The 21,968-nt window shown below is 42.7% G+C and overlaps 1 protein-coding gene across 6 annotated transcripts in view; it reads left to right on the forward strand.

The window, feature by feature from the left end:
* Btrc (beta-transducin repeat containing E3 ubiquitin protein ligase) overlaps positions 1 to 21,968 on the forward strand; it is a 165,070-nt gene that overhangs the window by 120,071 nt on the left and 23,031 nt on the right. For all 6 annotated transcript variants that reach the window (XM_032892065.1, XM_032892067.1, XM_032892069.1 and 3 more), the window contains 2 exons: positions 17,156 to 17,387; positions 21,462 to 21,648. In XM_032892065.1, coding sequence (XP_032747956.1) covers positions 17,156 to 17,387; positions 21,462 to 21,648 — 419 coding nt within the window. The remainder of the gene's footprint in view (positions 1 to 17,155; positions 17,388 to 21,461; positions 21,649 to 21,968) is intronic.

The following is a 21,968-nucleotide window of genomic DNA, read 5'->3' on the forward strand; positions in this document are numbered from 1 at the left end:
TTTGATAATTGAAAAGAACTTCACATGTATCTTTTCATGAATATGTAGATGAAATACATTCACACGTATATGAAACGAGGAAAGAAACTAGAAACTGTTGGCCTCAGAGAATGAGAGTCCCTTTGTCCTCTACCCTGCCAGTCAGTGCTTGGTGTTGCCTGGCTTTTTTACTGTTGCATTCTAGAACAGGACAGTAATATCTCCTGGTGTGGGGTGTGGGGAAGAGAGGTGGGTGTTTTATGGTGGTTCTTCCACCTCACACACACGCCTGCACCCCCATCCCAGTGGCTGAGATCACAGCCAGGAGAACAGGAGGTGCGCATCTACACTGAGCCCTGTGTTTCTAATCAGTCAAGCTGGGCTCTATACTGTGGCTCCCTCAACTTTCTCCCCCAAAAGAAATACTTAACTATGTAACCGTTTCTAAGAATGCAGCTCAGTAGCAGTAAGGACATTAATATTGTCAGTACATTTTTTTGTTGTTGTTGTTAATTTCTATCAGCAGCTTCCTTTGCTAAGAACATGTGTGTGCACATAATCTGTTATTATATCAACCCTTGGGAGCAAGTGGTATTAAGTTTTGAGGATTAAAAACAGAAGAAAAAAGGGGGGAAATGAGTGAATCGCATGCTAACAGATGACACTGGACCTGAGCGTGAACTGCCTCTGAGGCTCTTCGATTCCGACTTTAATTTAAAACAGTTATTCTAAAATTCTCTCCAAAATACCTTAATCTTTTTACTTGCTTGGGCTTTTTTCTTTCTTTGAGCAAGTACCTCACGGCATAGCTAAGGATGGCCTGGAACTTGAAACAATCCTCCTGCCTCAGTCTTCCATGTGCTGAGATTACAGGCATAAGCATACATGTCTTGATCCTTTGTGCTTCCCCAGCCTATATTCTTACTGCTGCTGTCCTGGCCACCAGGTTGTCCATTACCAAACACTGCTGTCAGCCAGCATGGTGCTTACCGCTAACTCTAGCACTCAGGAGGCAAAGGCAGGAGGATCTCTTGTGAGTTCAAGTGCCACAGATTCTATTTCTAATGTCCAATGAAACTTAATTTTTCCTAATGGAAACCCAGGCCCAGTGCGTGTCCTCTTTTGTTTGTTTATCATAGTAGCCAATATGTCATCTCAACCGTGTGCATTTTGATAGCCTTTGGAATCAGGAAGAAAAAACAACTAGTACAGCAAGCCGTTAAAAGGACAGAACAGTCACTGATATGATGTCGTACTCCTGATAATAAAACATTAGGGCTTTCTTACCCGTTTGTAGACTGTGTGTGTAGTCCGACTACTTGGATTTTGCCAATAAATAAAACCAGTTGGTATATAGCATTTCTTTTGCCTCTGTGTCAAGTAAGAGAATTTTTAGTAGAGAAAAGCATTCATTTACTGATAGTTTTCTGCAAAACTTTTTCTTAAATTTTGACAAGAAGAAAGAGGGTGGAACAAAAACAGCAAGAGTGTAGATGTGGAAGTGGCAAGCCACGGAGGCAGATTTCTCCAAGCTCAATCCTGAGATCTCCCATAGTGAAGTTGCGTGGAAATGTTAAGCTGGCATCAGTCTTCCTTCTTTTTGGAGGTTTAGTTTTGATTCTTGACTAAAGACATAATTTTTAAGCTTAAAAAATATTTTTGTTTCTTTTTTAAGATCTCAAATATATTGTATAGCCTAGGTTGGCCTTGAACTCACACCTTCCTGCATCCCTTTCCCAAGAGTTGGGATTTTAGGCCTTGAGCTGTTGTGCCCAGCTTGTGAAATGCTTTAAATTTGTTATGTGCAAATATTGAAGCCAGTCTTAGAAAGAGCAGTAAGCTGGCAGTTTTTTCTATAGGCGAAGCGTTGACACCCTGACAGTCAGCAGTCAGCACAGGCAGCCATGAAGGCGGCTCCAACTGTGTTTGTACCAGCATGCTCCCCAAAAGCGATAACCACCCCTTATATTAGTTTGGATAAAAAAATTGAGTTTACCACTTATTTTTGTGCTGCTACTATGTAGATTCAAAAGATTCATCTCTGTCCTGCTAGGCTTAAAGTCTGCTTTGAAAGTAAAAGTTTCTGTATATAGTTGAAACAACAAAAGAGTCCATTAATAAAGTGGTAAGCTAATTAGGGCCGACAATGTGTGGGTAGGGTGCTGCTCCTCACATTAGAGCCGTACTTACCATTGTCCTTACCCAAGATCAAATACCAAGTAAGTGGGGAGCCATAGTGGAATCAGCGAGGCCTAAGCATTATTTCCTTGTATTTGCAGCACTCTGATGTGTAACTTGTACAGAGGGTAACCAGGGCTGGCTTCAGTTGATGCTCATGGTCTTGGCATGCACATAAACCTCTTGGCTACACCATGGTGTCTACAGGGCAGCACTGGTCTCTAGCCCTTCCTGGCCATTGATTTGGAAGCAACTTAATTGTTAAAAAGAAGAACCAGGACTGTGTTCTCGAAGCACCATATAGCTTATATAAAAGCTGCATTTTGAAATTTAGTCTGAACTTTGCTAATTTATGTGAGTCTGAGCAAGTTATTCTGATCACCTCTCCTAAAAAAAACCAGATGCTACATCCAAAGTAAGCCTTTCCTGGATAAATTAAGAAAACAATTACCCAAGTATTCCAGAGAGAAATGTCTTTAGTCCCTTGATGCTCTAAGGGTTATTAAAGTTTTACCTGCAGATAACCAAGACTTCCAGAAGTTACAAGTCATTTACTTCATTCACTGCGCTGAGAGAGGCCTGCACCCTGCCTCATAGGATTATTTCTTGCTGCATTTAACATGCATTAACAAGCGTTTGGAAAGAGTTGAATTTCTTCTAGAAAGCTGAGTTGGCTTCTTGAAAGCCTGTCCCCCACCCCCACCCTCAAAGCCAGGCTTTAGATTAAGAGCAAGTTAATCTAAGTCACTGTCTTTCATAGACAAAAAAAATAGAACAAAAACAAAAACCCAGGTATCACAGCATGAGGACAGGTTTTCTGCTTTATGTAAACTCTCCTCACTCACTCTCAGAGTGTCTCTGCTGCTCACGGCAGACCCCATGGCAGACTCTAACTGATGGTGCTGAATAAGGCAAGGATGTGACAATGAAGCTACAGTGAAGACTCCTAGTTTAAACTTCCTGCATCACCAAGGTTATGATATTTGGTGATATTAAACCACTTTATGTCCAGAGCCACCTGCACCTCAGGAAGTTACAGAGAGGAATCAGCCAGATTCTAGACAGTTAAGCTTTACTCCCTGCCTGAAACATCAAATACCATGTTCAAAACCCCCCTCCTTCCTGATGTCACTTGCCTGTCCATAGAGCATCCTGCTGCTTCTCTGGTCATGCTAGATCCCATGTACGTGATCGGCCCGTTTTCTTCTCTGCTCTCTCTGTCCTCATTCCTCCTCCCCAAGCTGTTTTCCCTGCCCCCTGCTCACCAGTTCTCCCCCTCTTGGTCTCCCCCTAACCCTTCTGGCTCCTCCTCGCCATTCTCTTGCTCTCTCACATGTGCAAACCCACCTGAGGCCTCCATCTCATTTCTTCCAGTCATGTCACCCCAACATAAAGTTCTCCACTCCATTCCTGCCTCTCTCCCTTCTTGCCGCCCCCCATTTTCCTCCCCCCCTTCTTCCTGTCACCCACTCTCCCTTTCCATAGTCACCATGACCTAGCATTCTATATATTCCAAAGTCAGATCCTGACTTCTAAGGGTTCATTCAACAAAGGAAATTGATTTTGCTTGTTCTAATTAATTTACGGCTATGGCAAAAGTATTATAGATGTCATAAAAACACCCTCCCTTTCCCACTTACATCAAATGATTGACAAATAGTTTTTACTTTTTTTTATTTTTTTATATGTATTGTGAGTGTTTTGCCAATGTGTATGTCAGTGCACCGTGGCCTGCTTGCCTGGTGCCTGCAGAAGTCGGAAGAGAACATTAGATCCCCTGGAACTGAAGTTATGATGGTCGTGAGTCTCCATGTGGGTGATGAGAACCAAACCCAGGTCCTCTGTAAGAGCAGCCAGTGCTATTAACTGCTGAGCCACTGCTGTAGCACCTAATAGTTCTTTCAAAATAATAGAAAAATAATCTATAGATAATGTCTATTGATAGTGAAAATTGTGGGCTTTTAAAAACTGTGCACAGAAACACGTGTGCATGTGCATCCTCTGGAGGTCTTTATAGGTGTGATCCGCAAGAATGGCCCCAGCTCCAGCTGCTTGGTTTGGATTTAACCAGTTAGGCCAGACTGTCTGGCCAAGGCGCCCAGGAGTATTCCCTCTTCTGCACATTCCCCAGCCCCCAGAGGTTGAGATTACCAGCATACACAATGCCTGGATTTTTATTTTTTGGTGAGTTCTGAGGTTTGAATCTAGGCCCTTAAGTTTACACAGCAAATACTTTACTCACTGAATCATCTTCCCAGCCCTTTATCCCCAGGTAGATTATGTAATGAAAGTGAAAGCAAACTGAATGATTGGATTTGATTCTCAGCACCAAGGAATTTTGTTTGCTGTTTTAATGTTCAGTTTTCCAGAGCTTGTCAGCTTTCAAAATGGTGGTCTTTGGATTGCAGCACTAAGTCTCCAGTGTATTGGTCTGTTGCAGCATGTAATTGGGAGCAAAATACAATTGCAAGCATGAGGCTTAACCTCTATCAGTCCTTTGAGACCTTTCCTGATTATCTCCTCCCCAAATTTAGTTCACAGTTTCCTTTAATGCTTCTGTGTTATGAGTGGCCTTGACAATTTATATACAAATGTATTTTTGTTCAGTCATTACATGGCAGGAACAGACATTAATTCTGTTATTTGATTGCTCGACTTTTTCTTTTTTTTTTTTTTTTTTTTTTTTTTTTGAGATAGGGCCTCACTTTTAGCACAGGCTAGCCTTAAAGTTGTAGTGATTCTCCAGTCTTTGCCTTTACCTATCCAGTGCTGGGATGGCAGGCGTGAGCCACCACACGCACTTGCAGTGTTCCGTGACTGTACCTCGTTGTTACTCCTTGTCTGTTATCTTTATAATGCTGGTTGTAAAGGCTGACTCTGTGTTGTGTGCCAGCCTTGCCCTCCATCACTTGGTAAACTCCCAAGCTCGTGTTCAGATTCCCTAAAGAGAACTGTTCATCAGAAAATGTCTTCCTGGATTCCTTAGCTTAGGTGTGGAACGTGAGTGCGAGACTGGATGAAAGGCTCAGACCATGTGGTTTCCTAGCTACACTTCCCTCAGATCCATGAGCTTAACCAGTGTGGTTAGTGAGTGCTTTTCTAGCTGCAGGGGGTTGTGAAGAGATGGAAGAATTCTGTGGCTAATTGAATTCTTCAGGCATGGACCCATGGTCATCGGAAAATTTGAGTGAGTAAAATTCCTGTGCTTTGCCTGTGTAGTTCCTATGCTGTTTCAAAAGGCCACCATTCTTTTTAAGAGGATTATTCTGCCCATTTGTGCTGCTTGAACATTTTGTATGATAAATGTGACATCTGCACAATGTATTTGGTCCCTTGTGTTACCCTTCTCCCTGTGTTTTCTTCCTCACTTCCCAAGTCGACAACACTTGTGCTGTTTTCCCATCTCATGAGCAAAGTTTTAACAGTACCCAGAAAGTTAACTGCCTGGAGTCTTTTAAATATAAGTAACACGCAACCAGTAATAAGCTGTCGGTTGTTTTTTTTGTTTTTTGTTTTTTTTTTTTCTGCCTGCAAAGAAACATAAACACAGCGCTCATTTCTGGCAGGTTTTTACTGTCAGAGTTTCTCCTATTATATTTATCTTACAATTTGCCAGGGGGTGAAGTTATTAAGTTTTAGCAGCAGCCATCGATCAAGTTCACAAGTTAACACGATAAAGGCTCTGTGCCGCTCCGATCCGGGGAAATGATGATCCTCACTCGGTAATTAACTAAATGAGAAAGTTAAATCTTACTTGAGAGCTGGGAGAGATGAAAGAGAGGTGTTTGTCAGTTTCTCAGTGGAAATTAGAAGCAGTTTTCTGCAATTCCCTAAGCTGCTGCTCTGTCATATTTTACATAAGCACTGGGAAAACGTCTTGTAATTAGTGCTGTCATGGAGGATTTTTTTTTTGCTGAAGGATGTTGGAATAATTCATTAGATTATCAAGAAAGGCTTGTGTCCTGAAATGATTAGCACAGTGAAATTTAAACCATTAACGATAACAAGTTTAGAGCTTGCTGCAGTGCAGAGGCACCCGGGGTATGTCTGTGCCTATTTCAATCATTTCTTATAATTAAACATTATGTCCTTTTCCCCCTCACTAGGACACATCCAAAACTCCTTTTAAGGTGGCACCGTCTACATCAGTGGGTTTACCGCCTTGGAGGTGTGTCGTTAGCCGCTGAAATAATAATGCACCAGGAAATTAAGCTGCAGCGAGTTCCTCGGTTTAGAACAAAAGAACCCCATCGCCATGAAAGCTGCAAAGTCGCATGCCAGAGACTACCAAAGAGACAAGAGTCAGCTTTTTAATCTAAAAATGCGAAGTGGCTTTCTTGTCCCTTTAACTGCTGTAAAAATCCGGAAACTGTCAGAATGGCCTTGCTTTTGACTTGGGTGGGTTTCATGTGCGGCTTTTCCTGTAGAAGATTGGCAAGTGTCTAGTGTTTAAATAATCATATGTACTGAGATGCTGAGTTGGTTTCCTAGCGAGTTTTATTTAAAAGCTTTGAACTGATCATACATAGGCTTTGTCTTGCTGGTTATTAGAAATCAGTCAGACTCTTAACGTGAGCTTCCTCTCTGCTGACAAACCTGCCCCTTCCTGTCTCCCAGTTCACTAATCAGATGTGACATGTTTATGAGTTCACCTAGTATGTAATCATATTTAGAAGAACCCGTTACAATATTAATAGTACACTCACTGCACTGAGAAACAGGCTGTCTACCTGTGCAGGGACGTGTACTCCACTCTGTATACAGGGTGTCTACCTGTGCAGGGACGTGTACTCCACTCTGTATATATACCTGTGCAGAGATGTGTACTCCACTCTGTATACAGGGTGTCTACCTGTGCAGGGATGTGTACTCCACTCTGTATACAGGGTGTCTACCTGTGCAGGGACATGTACTCCATTCTGTAACTCAGCTGTTTGCTTTCATGTGGACTCTCATTCCCAACCCCAGTAAAAAGAGAAAGGGTTATATTTTGGTCACTGAAAATTAAGTCCTTTTACGAACTAAAAAATCAGAATGTTGAATGTCCTGCATGACCCTACTTTTGAGCATTTGTTACCTTCTCTCGGCTTGTTCAGTTTGTGCCCAACCACTTTCTCATGAATTCCTTTCTAGAGACTTGCTTGGATGCTGTGGGCTTCTTTCCCTTGCTCCCCATCCGTCCCTCTGGGGCTCTAGAGCTGCTTTGAGCTTTGAGTGAGACTGCTCACTTGTCCCAGTCTCTCTCTCTAGCAGGATCATTTCCATTTCCCCTCAATTCAGCCATGGCAAAACTGACTTTTTTCTAAAAGGTGCTTTAGGAAAGAAGCAAGTGAGAGACACTAGGAGTAGAGAGAATCATTGTTTTTAGATTCTTGCTTAACAAAAGCCTAGCAGTAGCCTATAGAAACTACAATGTGTGCCTCCAAAAAGCTTTTGCCTTTTTCCCTAAAATTATGGCAAGCCAGACATGGTAGTTCCTGCCTGTATTCTCAGTACTCTGGTGGATGAGGCAGGAGGATCACAAATTTAAGTCCAGCTTGGGCTATATAACACAGAAACAATATAAGAATTCTGGCAAGTTTGGACTTATTTCTCCTGGCCACAGAAGCAAGAACTGTAACCTGGGTCTGCTGTTATCCAGGCTAATGTATCAGTGCTTCCTTTGAGGAAGAAATGAGTGATTATATTCAAAGGAGTGTGTTATGTATGAACTGTGGTGGTTTCACACGCCTTTAATTTGAGCATTCGGGAGGCAAAGGCAGGTGGATCTCTGTGAATACAAGGCCAGTCTGGTCTACGTAGTGAATTCCAGACCAGCCAGGACTACATAGTAAGACCCTATCTCTAATGAATGACTGGATGGGTAGGTGGGTGGGTGGGTGGGTGAATGGATGGATGGATGGATGGTCAGAATCCTTAGATATTTTTTTATCATTTGCATCTCACTAGTCACCAACAGTCTCTTCATTTTGGCCTTGTCCTCAAAATAATTCTTTTTTTTTTTAAAAGAATTATTTATTTATTTTATGTATATATGAGTACACTGCCGCTGTCTTCAGACACACCAGAAGATGGCATCAGATTCCATTACAGATGGTTGTGAGCCACCGTGTGGTTGCTGGGAATTGAACTCAGGACCTCTGGAAGAGCAGTCAGTGCTCTTAACTGCTAAGCCATCTCTCCAGCCCTCAAAATAATTCTTAATGGCATCCTTTGTCTGAAACATTATTTCTCCACTTCCCCTACCCTCCCTGTTAGTTGGTTACAGTAGGGTTTGCATGTAAGCTGGAAATGTGTGTCATTTCATAGTCCTGTTCAGCTATCCATGATATTACTTTTCATGATACACTTAGTAAAGCCCACACATGTCATGCCATTGGTTAAGCCAGTTGATGTCTGTAAGACTATATTTTTTCTTCCTGGCCCAGGCAGCAGCCGCAGAGAAACTCATGGTCATTTTGAAAGTGGTACATGTAATGTATTTTCAGGGGTGAGGCCCTTAGCCTTTTAGGCCTAAACTGGAAGACAGTGCCACAAACACTTAACTCCTTTCATTTGGTGTGCTTGTCACCTGACAGCATCATTCGAGCTTTGTCTGGAGACAACTGTTCATTGCAGACAGAAAGGCAGAAGAGCTGTGCAGGGCGGCAGGAGGTTGCTGTTGTCATTAAGCTGAGGCTGTTTGTCAGCTTTCCTGGACATTTGAACAGGATGCTTGAGTCATCAAGCTTGTGTTGGGAAAGCGGAATCAATTCTGCGGCCACAAGCAACCATTCTCATCTCTCTCCTCACACGCTCCAGTATACAGCCTTCTGGTTGTTTTAATAATTGAACTTTTTCACTGTACCCTTGTGGATTTTTCAGTTTCTCAAATGGAAATTTTACTTAATTTACTTCAGACATTTGTAGACAAATCGGTATGGGAGAATGGTCAAAGAAGAGACCGAACAGCAAAGACCTTTGGGGTTCTTTTATAAATGTAGTGTGTTAGTTACAAATGAAATTAATATCATGGTGGCATTAAGTATTATGGTTCAATAAATTTTGTCAGTTGCATGCTGTTATAACAAGAAGATTTCCGTGGCCCCAGTGAGTCCCCCATACCTTTTCCTAGCTAGTTTCCCCCAACCCATAGAAACCACTAATCTGCTTTTATAAATAAAGTTTAGATTTGCCATTCTTGGAGTGGCATGAGTAAATTCATGGACTGTCTGAGCTTACGCCTGGCTTGTGTAGTCCATGTGTTTTGGAATCCATCCTTGTTGTTCTGTTTCCCTCTTGTTGTTACTAAGTGTTTCTTTGTGTGCTTGCGTTACAGTTTAATGTTTATCATTCTCTTCATGATGGACTTGTGTCTTATGACACTGAAGGATTGTTATGAAGGCAGAAACAATAACATTAATGTGTAGAATTGTGTTTTGTGCTTAGGAGATAAATATGGTAACGTCTGTGTTTACCTCTATAAAACACTGTCAACTTGTTTCCAAAGTAATTACACCATTCGGCATTAGCAGCTGTGATGTATGAGAGGCCAATTGTTCCAAATAGCCAGTCTTTTTCATTTTAGTCCATGTGTAGTACTGTCTTATGGCTATAATTACATAATAACTTAAAATGTTGGACATCGGGGTTGGGGATTTAGCTCAGTGGCAGAGCGCTTGCCTAGGAAGCGCAAGGCCCTGGGTTCGGTCCCCAGCTCCGAAAAAAAGAACCAAAAAAAAAAAAAAAATGTTGGACATCTTATTGTTGATTACTAACGGTCCAGAAGTTTGGTTTTGGTGGTGTATCCCATCTTTTGCCAGTTTAAAAAACAAACAAAAATTGAGGTATATTCTTAATAAAGAAACAGCTGGCACTACTCACCTCCTCCTCCTCCTCACTATCAAGTCCTAAGACTTCTGCATATAGTCCAAAGTCTTTTGTTAAATAGATTTATTGAAAATATTTCCCCCAGCTTCTGAGATTGCTCAAAAGATAAGCACACTTGCTGTCAACCCTGAAAACCCAAGTTACCTCCCCAAGACCACGAAGTAGAAGATCAACTCCCAAAAGTTGTTTTCTGATCTCTGTAAACACCATGCCAAGTGCACACACACACACACACACACACACACACACACACACACACACACACACACACACACACACACACACATACACACGCATAAAATAAAATAAAATGTATAAATCTTTTTTTTCTAATTTTTACTTTTTCTTCTCTCATATAATATATCCCGACCAAGACTTCTCTCTTCCCACTCTCCCCAGTCCCTCTCCACCTCCCTGCTCCCTCAGATCCACTACCATCACCCCAGATAAGAGCAGGCCTCCCAGTGACATCAACGGAGCATGACATAAGATACAGTAAGACCAGGCACAAACCCTAACATCAGGGCTGGACAAGGCAACCCCAAATGCAGGGAAAAGAATAAGAGACACTCCCATTCCATTCCCACTGTCAGGAGTCCCCACCCCCAAAACACCAAACCAACAAGTAGAGCCCCTAGCTCAGGCTCGGAGATTGCTGCTTCAGTCTCTGTGAGCCCCCGTGAGTCCTGCTTGCTTGGTTCCGCAGGCCATTCTTCCTGCTATCCCAGGGTTAGGGTTAACCCTCTGGCTCCCACAGTTCTTCCTCCCCCTTTTCTGAGGGGTTTCCTGAGCTTCAAGGGAAAAGACCCAATGGAGACCTCCAACCTGGGCTCCCTCTCTGCCTAATGTTTGTCTGTTAATCTCTGCACCCACTCCCATCAGCTGCTGGAGGCAGTCTTTCTGATGATGCATGAACTTGGCATGAGTCTATGAGTAGAGCAGAATTTCATTAGGATCATTTCATTGACTTTTCAGGCTGAGGGGACAGTCGTGTTTGCTCCTACCCTAGGTGTCTGTGTTATCCAGCCTCTGGTTCTCGGTCACCCAGGTAGTACCAGACCTTCTCGTGATATGGGCCTCAAATTGGTTCGCCACTCCTACAAGTTCTGCGTCAACATTGCCCCAGCTTGTCTCGCATGCAAGACAGATTGTAGATGGAAGGTTGGTGTTCCAGCCCACCACTGGGAGTTCTCACTAGGGTCACTCTCCTAGATTCCAGGGAGTTTCCACTGCACTGGGTTTTCACATCGGTCCAAATGCCCTCAAGTTACAGCAGTCTCTCCCTATACTCTCTCCTTCCATTCTCCTCCCCCACCTTACCTTTAAAAAAAGTTATCCTTTCCCCGTGGGGTTATCCTAGAACCATTCAACTGCATGGTGCTGGGTGTGATGGTACACAGCAAGTGAGAACCTGAGGCAGGAGAATTCTGAGTACAAGGCCAGTATAAGCCAAATAGTAATACCCCGTCTCAGAGGTCAGGTGAAGAGAGAAAGGAAAAAGAATCAGCTATATATGAATTTCTTCTGGTTGATTGATTGACCCACATTTTCCTGCTCCCATCAAAGCCACACAATCTTGGTTACTATTGCATATGTTTTAAAATTCAGTAGTCCTGAGCCAGAAAGATGGGTTCAGTTGGTAAAATCATTTGCCTTATAAACCCAACAACCTGAGTTTGATCCTCAAAACCTACAACAGAGAGCGCCAGCTCTTGGAAGTGTCCTTTAGACTCACACCTGCACGCACATACGTACACACACACTGCAGGGGTTGTGGGGTGTGAGACATAGAATAAAATGCTGTAGTCTGTACACCTGTGTGCCAGAAGAGGGCATCGGATCCCATTACAGATGGCTGTGAGCCACCATATGGTTGCTAGTAATTGAACTTGGGACCTCTGGGTGGGCAGCCAGTGCTCCTAACCACTGAGCCATCTCTCCACCCCATTCATCTTTTAGTTTACATCCCTTTGCATCTCTTTACAAATTAGAAGATTGTATATCAATTTGCCTGCTAAGGTTTTAATTGATATTGTATTTACCCTTTACATCAAGCTGGAAAGAATGAACAATACTGAGTCTTGTGTGAGTGTAACAGACCTCTCCATTTATTTATATTTAAAAAAAATTCCCAGGAGGCACAGTGGCACACTGTGTGGCACACTTTAATCCAGTGCTCAGGAGGCAGAGGCAGGTGGATCTCCTTGAGTTCAAGGACAGCTTGGTCTATGTAGTGGGATCCAAGATAACCAGGATTACATAATGAGATCCTGTCTCAAAATAAGCAAACACTCCCTCAGCAGGGTCTGTAATTTCAGGCATTACACATTTGCCAAGCTTTTCTAAGTGTTGTGTGGGCTTTCTCATTTTTTTTATTTTTTATTTTTACTGCTGCAATAAATTTAAGTAGATGATTTTCAAAAGCATGCATTTTATCTGGGTGTGGTAGCATGCCTTATAACCCCAACAGTCTGGAGGCTGAGGCAGAAGGATTGGCACAGATTTGAAGCTAGTTAGACCCTGTCCCAAAAGAGGGCATCCCAAAATGAAACCAATGTTACTCTGGGTGGCAAGTGACTGTGAAGGGACGCTGTGGAGCTCATGCTGCCCTATTCTGTGATCTGGGGCTGTCCTGGGCATCTGTGACAGTTCAGCGCTCTGTGTTCTTAACACATATAATACTTACTCAGTCTAAACTAACGAAGAAAGGTGTGTTTTCAAAAGGAGGGGAACCCAGCTCTAACAGTGTTGTTTCTAGTGTTGATTAGGGACTAGGCTGTAGCCTAGTGGGAGAGTGCTTGCCCAAGCCAGTGTGGAGGCCCTTGGTTTAGTCATTGGCATGGATAGGAGTAGGAATGCTTACTACCTCCCTCCGTGTGATTCCTGAGCAAGCTTGTTAAGGCTTCTTCTCTGTCATGAAGTAGTGAAATGGTTCCTGTTATCCCATTTTATAAATGAGGGAAACAAATACAGCAGAGGAAGCGAGTGAGTCTTCTAACTCCACAGCCACAGCTCTAGTGGCCGGGTATAGGGATGGGGTTATGCTCAGGGTTGATAGCATTTGAAGTGAGGGTGTTCTCAGGTCCAAGTCTTCTTCAAAGAAAGTGCACTTGTGAAGGGCCATAACCTCAGAGAGCTGCTTTGTCCCCAAAGCTGCTGTAGGTGTGTGAATGTTCACCTCACTCCTCTTTTCTAAGAACCCAATGTTTTAGACCTGCTTGGGATTTGATCAGGGAAAGCAGAAGAAAGCCTTGACTGAAGCCTAGCTCAATGGGAAAATTACCAGGTCCCTCAGCTCTTAGGTGCTTTTTTCTGCCAGCCTGGCCGCTGCAGCAGCAAGCATGGCTCCCTGGGATCACGGATACGCCTGGTCTATGTAAGCAGAAACAACACTTCGTCAAATGGATGATTCCATGTTACTGGAACTGAGCTCTAACCAGAAGACAGCTCTGCCGCAACTCAGCCTGTTCATTCTTATTGTGAGGGAGAAGGGGGAGTTGCTTTGGTTGCCTTTTTGGTTTTGTAAGGCATGATCTCATTTGGTACAGGTTAGCCTCCAAATTGCTATGTAAATGAAGATGACCTTAAACTTGTGATCCTCCTGTACCAGAGCATGTTTATATGTGAAACTTAGGGCATAGTCCATGCCAAACAAGTGCTGTGGCCACGGGGTTACATCTCCAGCCCATGTCTACCTTTTACGACAGGGATAATGATGATGATAGTGTGGGCTTTTGTCATTGGGATGAGAAGAGGCCTTTTGGTTAAGCTTGTGAGCCAGTATGTTTGTTAGTACCATAAATCTTACTCCTCATTGATGAGTTTCCCTTTGCTAAGTTGCAAACAGCCAACAGAGTAGCTTGAACTCCCTCCCTATGGCCAGTGCCCAGCAGGTCCTTATTAATCACTGCACTCTTTATGGGGACGATGCCTCAATGCTAGAAAACCCCCAGCTCTGCACACCAGGCTTGCTGCTCACAGGTGTCAGTCTGTCTTTGTGGATAGGTGCCTTAATGCCATTCTTGGAAGTCCACTGTTAGCAGCTGCCGACCAGGTTCCATTTGTAAAACATCTGAGAAGATAAGATAGGCAAGGCTCCTGCCTTAATGGCAGAAGTTGAGTAGCCAAGTGTGGGACAGTGATATGCCACATTCAGCATTCGTAAGCATGATGAATTCTATAGCAACATGGGTCTCCATGCCTCATTAGGGTTACCTCAGGCAGATATGTCCATCAAATTACTTAGAAAGGTATCCAGTTGTGCTCACTTGTGTCATCCTCTGTAAAAATCACTTTTCTGAGAGTAGCTGTGTTGATTTCTGTCTTTTCCCAATGCACTGCAGCTTCAAACATGAGTGCGAATCTCATCTCCTTTTCTCCTGCCCACATCCAGGTTTAGGTGAGATCTGCTCTGCCTTCAAAATATACTAAGTACCAATTCTTTCTACTTCTACAGCCACCACTGTCGTCTAAAGATGGTGTCTCTTCCATGGACCATTAAAATAGCCTCTAAGTTGCTGCCTTTTGTCCATGCTTGACCTCCTAGTACATGCCCCACGCAGTCAGGATCAGTGTGTGTGTGTGTGTGTGTGTGTGTGTGTGTGTGTGTGTGTGTGTGTGTGTGTCACCCTCATACCTCTTGAGTGCTTGTCCCTGTGGCCTCTTATCCTCCATTTTTCTCTTCAGCATGGTGGCTCATGCTATAAGGAGTGAAGGAGTGGGTAGAAGTCATCTGGGCTTAGTGCCCTGGATTGTGACTTCTCCACACCCTGGTAACTTAAATTCTCTAGGTGGGAAGAGCAGTGTTCATTTTAGAGGGAGAGTAGGAGTTAAGGGCACAGGGCGTTAGCTGAATGGACTAAGTGTAGGATGTCACCTAAGTGGGCTGAGTGGCATGGCTCCGACCTCTCCAGTGTTCTCTTTGCCAATTCTTTGGAGTCCTTGAGCATGCCTGACAGAATGCCTCTGCTCTCAACCCCCCCAACCCCCACCCAGTTAGGTTAGTAGCTTAGTCTTCTTCTCTATAGCAAAGTGTTAGGTTCAACTATCACCCATTAGGAAACCTGTGTGACCGAGTAGAGTTAAGCAATCACGTTAAGTTCCTGAGTAACATTATCAAAGACATGGCAAGTTCAAACACACCTCTTTGTTGTTAGCTCATGGTTCTAGAGATGGGAAGGGTGACCGACTCAGCATGGCTGTGTTCTCAATTCAGGTGTCATAAAGCTGAGGTCAGTGTGTTAACCAGCCAAATTCTCACCTAGAAGCTCCTGGGGAAGTCCTCACACCTTCCTTTTCGGAGTAGATTGTCCCTGTCATTGCAGGAAAACTTAGACTCTTGATGTTCTTGGTGCTCATCAGTAGCAGCTGTTCTTCACGCTTAGAGTTTGATCAAATTCTCTATCTCACATGTCCACCTTCTTCCTCAGCACCCACATGGGGGAAAAACAAATTAAAACTATGGGGGTGGGCTGGAGAGATGGCTCAGTGGTTAAGAGCGCTGACTGCTCTTCCAGAGGTCCTGAGTTCAATTCCCAGCAACCACATGGTGGCTCACAACCATCTGTAATGGGATCCGATGCCCTCTTCTGGTGTGTCTGAAGACAGCTCCATATACTCATATACATAAAATAAATTTTTAAAAAATATATCTTTTTAAAAACTGAAGACCTCATATAATTAGGTAATACTTCTTAAAAATTATTGCAGTTGTGAACTCCCATTTTCAATTTAGTAATCTCTTTTGAGGTCAACCGATTGTGTCATCCTTTTAAACCTAACAGCACCTATGATAGTATTTGATCTAAGGGAAGGTATGTGTATGATAGGATTCTCTTTAAGACTGGGTCTGACTGGCCTGGAACTCACAGTATAGACTGGCTGGCCCCAAATTCATAGCGATCCACAAGACTTGCCTACATACCCTATAATGGGAATCTTCATGGAGTCATCTTAGAATTTTGCCAGCCATAATAACGTACTCCCTCTTTCTGTTCTTCTTTACATTTATTTATCGTGTCTGAGTGTACACACACACACACACACACACACACACACACACACACACACACACACTCCACAGAGCATGTGTGGAGATCAGAGGACACCTTCTAGGAGTTGGCTCACTCCTTCCACCGTGTGGACTCCAAGGATTAATCTCTGGTCATCAGGCTTAGTGTTGGGGCTTTCTTTCCCTGCTAGCTCATTTCTCCAGTCCTTTTCTAGTATTTTTTTTCTGCTTTTCTCAGCAGCACTGTTTATATTATAGTGATATGTACCTCTTCAAGCAGAGTATATGTTCCTGACAGCACTCTGCTGGGTTTGTTCATTGTTGTAGTCCTGGCACCTAGAACAGTGTTGAATACATTGTAGATACTCAATAAATATCTATTAAATGACTCAGTTACTAAAAAGTATAGCCTTTAATTTTTGATAACCAGGAAGGTGGAATTTTTTTGAAAGAAAAGGTTAACTTGAGCTTATAAGTTATTAGACTTTTTTTTTAATTTTTATTTATTTATTTAATGTGTATGAGTATACTGTTGCTGTCTTCAGACACACCGGAAGAGAGCATCAGATCCCATTACAGATGGTTGTGAGCCACCATGTGGTTGTTGGGAATTGAACCCAGTACCTGTGAAAGAGCAGCCAGTGCTCTTAACCACTGAGCCATCTCTCCAGCCTGAGTTATTAGACTTTTGTGAGGTCTGTAAATATTCATTGGTCTTTCTTTGTGTAGAAAACTTATTTGACTTAAAAAAAAAAGTTAGTGTGAACAACTAATTATCTACCTGTCCAATAACTGCTACATACGATAAAGAACAAATTAAACTTTTTGCTTGCTAATAATGATTAAATGCATCTGGCTCTCAGTCTTTAATCTGTGTATCCCCGTAGATTAAACTTGTAGAAATGGATGCTTGGTCTTCCCACAGTATACCTGATTGACCTCCACTTTGGTATTTGTAAGACATGATCATGGTTCAAAATACTCAATTGCAATAAATCCAACAAGAATAATTCAGTTGCAAAGATACATGTTGCATACCAGACCAGGAGATTTAGACTCTTTCCCTCATTTTCAGTGCTTGCTGTTAAATGATTCTTTCAATCCCCTCCCTTCCAACAGACAAAACTTGCCAATGGCACCTCCAGCATGATTGTGCCCAAGCAGCGGAAACTCTCAGCAAGCTATGAGAAGGAAAAGGAGCTGTGTGTCAAGTACTTTGAGCAGTGGTCAGAGTCTGATCAAGTGGAATTTGTAGAACACCTTATATCTCAAATGTGTCATTACCAGCATGGGCACATCAACTCCTATCTAAAGCCTATGCTGCAGAGGGATTTCATAACTGCACTGCCAGGTATGTGCACATCCTTGTAAAGTCTGAGTTCATTCGCCATAGCAGTAATGGAGCTGGATCTTCAACCTTATTCTCCCCAGCCCTGCTTCTCCATAACCTAGATTCACAATGCAGCCAAGCCCTGCCTCAAATTCAGCAGTCCTGCCTTAGCACTGACATGCTGGGGTGTCAAGCATGGCGGCACACGCCTTTAATCTCAACATTTGGGAGGTAGAGGCAGGTAGATCTTTGTGAGTTCCAGGCCAGCCTGGTCTACAAAGTGAATCCAGGACAGCCATGACTCTGTTACACAGAGAAACCCTTTGGGGGTAGGGGTGGGGCAAAAAAGAAAAAAAAGAAATCAATTGCTGAGACTACAAGTGTAACACTCCTAGCTACATTTCTCTTTTTAAAATTTTTGTTTGGAGGCTGGAGAGATGGCTCAGTGGTTAAGAGCACTGGTTGCTCTTCTCAAGGACCTGAGTTCAATTCCCAGCACCCACATAGTAACTCACAGCTATCGGTAAGTCCAGCTTCAGAGGATCCAGCAACCTTATTATACAAACATATGTGCAAGCAAAACACCAATGCACATGAAATAAATTTAGAAATTCTTGTTTGCTTTGATAGTTACAGACCAAGTCATTAATTATACCTTCATCAAAATAAAAGAAAAACCAAACTGCATAATTAAATTCCGTTTTACTTTGTCTCCTGACCCTCTGCTCAGCCTTTTTTGTTTAACCTATATGCAGTTCCAAGTCTAGTTTTGTGTTTTCCTTAACTGTTACCAGATTTGAAGCATGACTTATATGCTTTATTTTCAGTTCTTTTCATGTACTTGAATTTGGATGTGAATTTTAGCAACAAACACACACACACACACACACACACACACACACGAAAAAAAAAATGAGTGTTTATTTTGTTGTTGGAGTTGTTTAAGAGACAGTCTCTTCTACCTAGCTCAAGCTGGCTCAAAAACCAACGTCCTCATGCATTAGCTTCTACCACATCCATAAAAAAATGCTATTGTAGGAATTAATTTTTAAAAAGCATTTTTTAATATTTTAGAAGAAAGGTCACAATCTTCAAGAAGTGAACCCCGAATTCTGTGCAAACTAGATAAATACTCCATCACTAAGTAAGCGTCTCCAGAGTGTCCCCTCCCTTCTTTAACAGTGATCCAGAACCCTGCGAGGCGTGGAAATAGGAGGTTTACATGGGCTACTCTTTCCTTAGGGAATAGTTAGTCATCGTCGACACATCAGAATACAGCTATGTATAAATACATATACATGTGCATATGGATGATGGCTCAGCCAGTAATAGTCAGTGTGGAGGCTAAGTTCCTGAGTTTGATCCCCAGTCTCCAGAAGAGAGCTGAAAGAGGGGTACGTTTGTAGCCCCAGCCCTAGGGAGGCAGACGTATGCAGACCCATGGGGCTCACTGACCTCCATTCACACATGTGAACACACACACACACACACACACACACACACACACACAGAATATAGAATACAGTTGCCCAGAACTCCACCACACAGTTCTTTGTTTTTCTTATAAAGTTCTGATCGTGTGTTTATTTCCCTATAGATCTGGAGACTGTTTTTTAAAAACTGTTCTTAATATGTTAAAGCCTGTTTTCCTAAGTGTGGGTTATTTTAATGATTTAGTCCAATAGTAGGTTGTATAGTGTGAATACATTCTTTACCCTTTGTTAATTTTTCTCTGTATAAATTATACCATGGTAGACATTCTTATGCATTAATTTATAGACAGTCTCAGAAGAAAAACACCCAAAGTAGAATTGTATTAAAGACTGTGAAGAGTTTCAGTGTGCTGTGATTTTGTTTTGTTTGTGTTTATTTTGGTTTCATGGGTTTTTTTTATGTTTCTGGGTATTTTGGTTTGGTATTGGGAATTGAACCCAGGGCCTCACACAAGCATGGTGCCGCTAACCCCCACCTGCTGCCCTAGAGCAGGAACCTTTTAGAGAGTTTCTTCTCCTTTTGAGGTAAGGTCCTACTGTGTGACTTAAACCGACCTCAGATGTCAGCGTTCCCCCTGCCCCGCCCCTCCTGTGATTGCAGCTGGGCACCCCACCAGCAGCCTCACTTCTAAGGCTCTGGTCCATGCTGACAGCCTCTCCTCCAGCACACTGCACTAGCAGGAGCTGCCTTAGAACTGTGTGGTGCTGCCTCTCTCATTCCTTGGTAGCAATTTCTTAAAGCTTTGTTTTTCTGAACGAAAATAAATTACCTTTTAAAATTAAATGTTTATTTGTATATTATGAGTAACCACTTTAAAACTGAATTGTACCTATATTCTTTGCTTAAATAGAATAGATTTTGTCCTCTTGTAAAATACTGGATTTTTTGTAGCCATTGGCAAGCACTTTCTTTGCACAATCTGAGTACACCTACTGCTGTTGTCTTCCCAATCATTGAAACATGCTACTGTCTCAGGCTTAGACACAAAGAATTGAACCAGTGTTGATTGGACCAGTGTATTTTGCCTAATACTGGACTGATCCCTAGTGTGTATCAGCTGACTAGACTATGTGGTATTAAACCATGTCCAGTGCCTAACAGCCATTTAAGCTTCTCAACCTATACCATCTGGCTACGTTTAGTAAACCAAACTACTCCAGAGATTGCCTATAGTCCATTATGTAACTGTTTTGTTTGGAGTGTTGGGTGAAATTACTCTTATTACTGGTACATTGTACACAATCAGGAACAATTTGATGGCAGCCATTAAAAATGTAAGAATGCCTTTTCTGATATTATAGAACATTTAAATATAAAAGATTTGGGAAATATGTCATCATCGTATCTTTGGTGAGGAACTGTTTATTATCTTTAATTGGCCTACAGTCATATTCCTTTAATAAGAATTAGGTGGCGGATGCCTCCATCTGCTTATGCTTAAATATGAACATGTGACGCCAGCCAACAAGATCCACTTAAAGCTTTCTTTCCCCAAGTCTGCTGGAGAATTTGACAGATAGCCATACAATTTTTATAATTAGAATAATGTTTAATAAGCATATTTGGATTGCTGCTAATGGCAGCCAAGTGTGTCTCCATATGATTCAAGGGAGACACGCAGAGTCAAACGCACGGTATCAGTCCTTTCCCATTCATGCCTGCAGATGACAGACTGAAGGAATCCATCCCAACTTGTGAGCCTTCAGAAGACCTTAGAGATTGTGAATGGTTTTGTCTGACCTGAGAACTTGGAACAGCAATGCCAAAAGTGTTGCTAGGGTGGCCATCCTATTTGATGGGCTCTTTTCCACCCAGGCCTTGATGTATATATATATGATGTATATATGGGTGGTAAAGAGCTTTAATTGCTAATTTCCACCGCCCAAGATCAGCCTTCCATATTTTCCTTTGAAATGCTACCCTCATGTTTACTGGTAAGATTCTTTTTCCTTTTTAGGTCAAGTGCCGCTTAGGTTTTAGAGCAGTAGGCTTTGTTTTGTTTTTAACATGCAGTCAGACTCATCTTTGAACCTTAATATCCCTGTGTCTCCTCTCAGGGTGCTCTTGGACAGTGTGCTCACTTCTCTCCTCATGCCCACGTCCCATGTCCCAGAGCAGTCTGACTTGCTGCCTCTCTCTCCCCAGTACATTTAAAGGATATTTCTTTCACTGAATAGCTTTGGAACTGCAGCAGTAATAGGAGAGAATGAGAAATGGACCTAATATCAGGATTTCGGGGGGTCTGAATCACTGAGTTTGAGACGCCATCCGTAGAACATCCCCTAGTGTTGAAATCCATATAGATAGATGGGAACTGTTTTCTGGACTCCTTTTTATTTTTAATGTCTTGGGGGTTTGCTGGTTGTTAGCTTTAACTTCCTTATCTAACAGAAGATGGAAAATACTGTTCATTTCTGTAACCTTATGGAAAAATTATTGACACTCATTTTACCCAAGTCTCTGTTTGAGCAAAGCTGGACCACACTAGGGACAGTGGTGTGCCTTCATCTCACAGCATGCGCTGCTCTTTTAAAGGCTTTCTGTGAAAAATTGCTCAGCACCCGCTCTGTTCTTTTTCTGTGCTTCCTTCCCTCACTGAAGCACGGGGTCTGGACCATATTGCTGAGAACATTCTGTCATACTTGGACGCCAAATCACTGTGTGCTGCTGAGCTTGTGTGCAAGGAATGGTACCGCGTGACGTCGGACGGCATGCTGTGGAAGAAGCTCATCGAGAGGATGGTCAGGACAGACTCTCTGTGGCGAGGCCTGGCAGAGCGCAGAGGGTGGTGAGCCCTTCCCTTCCTTTTCCTGCCGCATTCCTGGCTGCTGAGCACGAGGGAATGTCGGGAGCCAGCAGGGACACTTCCCATCAGCCATAGTCCTTGTCCAATTTTTAGCTAAAAATACAAGCGAATTGCTGTCCATGTACACAGTAGTTTTCTTCTGACCAGTCAATCATAAGATGACATATTTTTCAAAAGAAAAAAGAAAACTGACTGCCCTCCCAGTTAAAACATTCTGCTCTCGGGGTTGGGGATTTAGCTCAGTGGTTAGAGCGCTTGCCTAGGAAGCGCAAGGCCCTGGGTTCAGTCCCCAGCTCCGAAAA

The sequence above is a fragment of the Rattus rattus genome, chromosome 2 (assembly GCF_011064425.1).
Source record: "Rattus rattus isolate New Zealand chromosome 2, Rrattus_CSIRO_v1, whole genome shotgun sequence".
NCBI lineage: Eukaryota > Metazoa > Chordata > Mammalia > Rodentia > Muridae > Rattus > Rattus rattus.